The sequence below is a fragment of the Cavia porcellus genome, unplaced genomic scaffold (genome assembly GCF_034190915.1).
Source record: "Cavia porcellus strain 051 isolate PalLab524CR breed Dunkin Hartley unplaced genomic scaffold, mCavPor4.1 scaffold_29, whole genome shotgun sequence".
Taxonomy (NCBI): domain Eukaryota; kingdom Metazoa; phylum Chordata; class Mammalia; order Rodentia; family Caviidae; genus Cavia; species Cavia porcellus.
The window spans coordinates 23551901-23557691 of NW_026947512.1; the positions used below are offsets into that span (position 1 = coordinate 23551901).

The 5791-nt window shown below is 45.1% G+C and overlaps 1 protein-coding gene across 1 annotated transcript; it reads left to right on the forward strand.

Moving 5' to 3' along the window:
* Positions 1-5791, forward strand: LOC100728904 (alpha-1,3-mannosyl-glycoprotein 4-beta-N-acetylglucosaminyltransferase-like protein MGAT4E). The gene is made up of 2 exons (XM_063239721.1): positions 1-49; positions 4063-5791. Exons 1-2 carry the CDS (start codon positions 1-3, stop codon positions 5178-5180), a joined length of 1167 nt encoding a protein of 388 aa, XP_063095791.1. The 3' UTR covers positions 5181-5791.

A 5791-nucleotide genomic window follows, 5' to 3' on the forward strand; every position in this document is an offset into this window, starting at 1 on the left:
ATGGAGGCCCTCCGCCTTATCGTTCTGCTTCATGGCTATGCCTATCCTGGTCAGATGGCCTCATCTAATTCCCAACCAAGATAACTACCAGCAATTCCTTCTAGTTCCACAGTGTAAGAAAAAATTGGATTATCATCTCTGACAAATAAGTTGCAATGGCCTTTCCCAAAGATCACTCTGCCTAAAAGCATAAAATCAGTCATTTCTCAAAAAATTAAAAGGGAGGACAAAAAGTCCATCAACTACTGCTACCCAGAAACCTGATAAAAAGCACCTACTGTCCATAAAAAAAAAAATTCATTCTAGTAAGAAACCATACCCTCTGGCTCTATCAAATTGGGCCACCAAAGCCCACGATCATTATAAAAGTCAGGGGGCAAACCTGTGTCTTTCCTGGTAAACAGTATAACTCTCTGGCTTCAGAAATTCCTGCTATCAAAAAGTTACCATTACTTGGGCAACTAACACACTTGCCTCTTACCCCATTTGCCAGACATAAACTTTTGCAGCCTGGAAAAATATCTCACCAAACATAAATTCCTCTTGCCAAGCCAGTCTCCCTCCCTCTCATTTAACCCTGTAATTGCTCCAGAAGAAAAATGATGCACTCATCATCTTGAACCAAATAATAATCCTGAAATTCTGAAAACTCCTCCCACAGGTATAAGCCAAAGACTCACCTCGGGGCTGACCATCAACCATGCCACTTCACCTTTACCCTTGTTGCTGCAGTTGTCATGAAGAGCATAAACAGGCATCCAGCCACACATCAGCTTAATAAACTTAATAACCTTGGGCAAAATCTCTATGCCATTACCAAGACAATCATCACCCTACATTCTGTGGTTCCCAACTCACACACTTTTTGAACTGTTACTCAATTGCCATAAGGGTTTGGGAGCTCTCCCACTATTTGGGGGGGGGGGTCCTAGAAACAGAATTGGCCCTGGAATAGCCTGTTTCTCTATCCCTTCCAGCTCCATCACAATCCCCTGAAAAACAACAACAAAAACAAACAAACAGAAAAACCAACCACAGCAACAAAAAAAAAAACCCAAGGGTGCAATACAACAAAATGGTTATACACTATCAAACTGCTAAAATATACCTCTCTTGCCTGTAAAGCTAGTTTGAGAGCTCTGAGCTGCAAAGCTGCCACAATTGCCCACCATATATGTTGCCCCCATCTCCTGCTGCCCACTACCTGCTGATAAACCTGTCTGAACATTAAAAAATGCTTTCTTTTTCCTTCAGTTGGAGCCTGTCAGCCAGCCCGTACACTCAAAAACAAAAACAAAAAGAAAACCCCAGTTCTGGACTAAAAAGACAGCGAACCTGGACTCAACCTCCAAGAGGTTTAAAAGCTTATTTGCCTCTTTAAAAAGGCCTTCACAGCTAACATTGATAGTTTCCCAGCATAAAATATCCCTATGCTTGTAATTCAGAACACTGAAGCTGCCTGTTGAAAAAGCATAAAAGCTGTGCTTCTACATCTGGCAAAACTGGTTTAAAAAAAAAAAAAAAAACCAACCCCCCAAAAAACTCCACGAATTCGTTAAAGCTGATAGTTTCTATAAAATCTGGATCCTTAAGTCCACAAAAACCATGATGCTTACTCAAACTGTCAGCCCCTGGAAACACCTGGTGGCCTACCTGTATAAAAACTTGGATCCAGTAGCTGAGAGCTGCCTCCCCCTCACTTCCATGCTCTAAAAGCCACCTTCCTTCCAATCAAAAAACTAGCAAGCTTACCTTAGTCCAAAACCTAACTGTCCAAGTGCTACATGCTATACTGAACCTCTTAAATAACTGAAATAAACTCCCTACAAATACACCCCATTTATGGTGCTAAATACACTGCTAAATACACCCCATTTATGAATGAAGGTAGCTCTGCTAGAACAGGCTAAATACGCTATGGTAACCTTAAACAAAGTTATTTTGGCTGAAGCTCTCCAGCTACAGCTTCCTGCTGCTGTTTGAAAACCTGCCACCAATAATGGCCAAACCAGTGCTCCTAAGCCCCTCTGGAGATCCAATTAGCTAAAACATCCAGCCAAAAAACCACTTTGTATACAAATAAATTGTGCAAAAATAAAACATAACCCTACAAAAATAGCTTATAACAATTTTTAAAAACCCAGCTATACCTGTAAACACTCCTGCATACACATATAACTCAGGTGCGTATTTTTTTTGGTACTAGAAATTGAACTCAGGACCTTGCACTTGCCAGGCAGATATTGCACCACTGAGGTAAATCCCCAGCTCAGGTGCATATTAACTACCTCTGCAAGTTTCAAAAATCCAGCTGTAAGCTGCTAAAAAATTTACCTGGACCAAATAGCTCACTCTAATAAAGTGATGCACTCAAAAGTCCTGCTCTGGTTACTCTGAAGACTAACCAGTCTATGCACTAAAGTACATCATTCATAGGATTGCTCTATACCTCAACATATGACTCCCCTTAATTCTTAGCATTTCCTAGTCCTTCCTTTGCCTTAGCTCTGTAAATAATTGCTCTTCAATAAAAAAATAGCCAGTAAGATGTTTACAAATAATAAAAATTTAACAAGTTTCCAAGGCACATTGGACACTCCTAAATCAAATTAACTCTTTCACTCCCTTACCAAAGTCAACTTAGGGAAAAACGTGTAATAAAGGAAAGCAAATCACAAACTCCTGGTGAAATTTTTCAGTCTTGGAAATCTTGGCGAGGGCCTATCCTAGAATCACTGGCAACCCTAATGTTACTGCTTCTAGTTGGGCCTTTTCTCAAAAATTCACGTATAATATGACCAGCAAAAATTTGTCTGAAAAACTGAAAAAGGGAAAGATTGTAGCCCAAGATGCCCCCTCTGACAGTATACTTCAGTTTGTTAAGTACCCAGGTAATAGTTCTGGTTACCGTTTCTGTTTCTTTTGTTTCTTAAAAATGGCAGCTCACTATAATACATAGCTGGTCACTGTAATACCCAATTGATAAGCCATTCTGCCCTGTACTTCCTGCTTGCTTATCCCATGTAAGCCCATCAGGGTCTGCTGACATAAATAAATCTGCCTCCAAATCCTGGGTATCAGTCTGGGGTTTCTGTTGCCTGCAGAATCACTGGAGGGAAAAAGTTTTTATAGAAGGTGAAATCGCTGGATTTGAGCACATTTGAAAGGTACCTATGCTCACTGTTATACCGCTAGTGCCACACTGGATTGGATGACATTTGGAAGAGTCACACAGTCCAATTCTCTTGCTTTTATGAATTTAGACCTAAACTCAGGGGTGAAGGAACTTGCTCAAGATCACACAGCCAGTGGCAGACCCTGGGGCCACGGGTATTTTGGCCCATACTTAGAATCTCAGCACTCTGGGAGCCCGAGGCAGGCAGATCACAAGTTCCAGCCCTGTCTGGACAACCTAGCAACTTACTGAGATTCCTTGTCTCAAAATGACAAAAAATAAATAACAACACCCCCCCCCCCCGCGCGCGCTCAAAATCAAACCAAAGCAAAGAAGAGCTCAGTGTGAAGACCCAGGATTCAATCCACAGCACTGCAATAAAATGCTGGGATGAGGGTGGGGAGTTCCTGATGGCTAGGGAAAATCTTTTTTCTCGTATACTTCAAAGAAGGCCTTTGGAAAAATGAACTGGTAAAAATAAAATAATTATAATAACTACAATAGCTTATATATTGAGCAGTTAAATGATGCGTTTTAGATTTAAAGACTCAAAGGGATTCTTAGGGAGTCGGAGTCACCTAGCTGAGTACTTCTCAAACTCTGGTGTCTACAGGTCACCTGGTGATACCGCTAAAACGCAGGTTCTGAGGAAGGGGTCAAGATTCTCCAAGTCTCATAAGCTGACAGAGGAGGCTGATGTGGTGGACCAAGGACCACACTTAGAGCAGCAAGGGTGTAGACATCCTCCCCTCTGCCACTGGAAACCACAGAAGGGACTAGGAGAGGGAAGAAAGAGAAGACCCTAGGTAGAATCCCCTCCACCAAGCCCTTGACAGCCCTCGCCTCCAGCCTACACTGACAGCTGTCCCTGCTTTACCTCTCCTTAGCGTGGCTCACGGTGGGGATCTCCGCGGTGTCACGACAGGACCCAAACAGCCTCTTGTACACGCTGGCCTCCCTGTACGGCTCCTCCTCTGCAGCCGAGCAGAAGCGTCTCACGGTGCTGGTGCACCTGGCAGATTCTGACCTCGCCTGGCTCAAAGACACTACTGCCCGAATCTCCAGCCTCTACCACGCGCACATCTTGGCAGGGCAGCTGCTGCTGATCCACGCTCCGCCTGATGCCTACCCCGCCCAGGTTGGCGAAGGCCACTCTAAACAGAACGTAGACCACGCGTTCCTGATGAGCTTCGCCGCGAGGCTCTCTGAGTACTTCCTGTTAATAGGGGAGGGTGTCTTTTGTGCCCCCAACTTTGTCACACACATTTATTCCAAGGTGATGACCCTGAATCCCAGCCCATGGGCGCTGCTGGAATTCTCGAATATGGGCACCACTGGCAAACTCTTCCATAGCAGGGACCGCCCTGTGCTGGCCCACTTCCTCCTCCTCTTCCACGGGGAGAAGCCCCTGGACAGGCTGATCCTTCATTTCCGCACCCTCCTGGTCCAGGAAAATCAGATCCTCAGCAAACCATTCCTCTTCCACCACAGGTTGTCCCACCCCACCTTGCATGACAAAAAGGACACAGTAGTTCAGAAAAAGAACCCCTACGGTCCTAGCAACCCCCCTGCATCTGTCTTTACAGATATGGTCGTTTCTGATGCTCACTTCCCCTGGGAGGCCTACACCCTGGACGAGTCATTCTTCTGGACAAACAGCATACACATAGGGAACCACTTGACAGTGGTTTTGAACCACCCAGCTAGGCTGAGCAGAGTGCAGGTGATGACAGGCTCCCTCGTGGAAGGAAAGTACGCTCTAGCAAAGGGGCAGGTGGAGCTGGGCTATGGCCCCCAGAGGATGCCTCAGGACTGTGCCAGCTTCGAGCTGCTGGGCTGGCTCGCAGAAGGGCAGATGGACCGGGAGCTACTGCAGGAAAGTGCAGCGGGCCCCGTGAGCTGTGTGAGGCTGGTGGTGAAAGCCAACCAAGCTGGTGGTCTCCTGATCAGGCACATCTACCTCTGGGAGAAAAATGCCACGAAGGAGAAAACGGATCAGAGTTGATGGTGAAATCAGCAAGAGCACACAAAATAAAATCAAGAAGCTATTTTGTTCTAGTCTGGATGAGTGACGTAGGGGAGGTACCAGGGAATGAGAGGCAGAGGGAAAAAATGCTACATTCTTTGGATGCTACTAAGATGTACTCTCCTAGGGCATCTTTTACTGTGGAAAGGCCTTAGTCATTCCTAAAATCTTTAGATTTCAGCAATGCTTGAATCAGCTAACAGAGCATTATGTGCTCACACATAGAGATGGGGTGAGGTATAATGTGGTAAGAAGAGAGTGAGTAGAGAAATGATGTGGAATTTCTAGAATTAACATCATTAGAGAAGAATCTTGGGGACTTATGAAAGGCCTTTTGGAAGATAAGACATCCAAACCTAAATCTCCCAGGTTATTTTGGAGAAGACACCCAGAAGATGTGGCAAGAGATTTTCCAGTTGCAAAAAACAGTACATAGTGATGTGGGCCACCGTGAGAAGGAGCAGTTGGTGAGTGCTCCGGGTGAGGTGAGGCTGAGGCAGAAGAGGAAGCTGCAGAGCTAAGAAAGAAGCAGTTTAAGAAGGGGCATAGAGGCTCACACCTGTAACCCCAGCACCTTGGGAGGCTGGGGC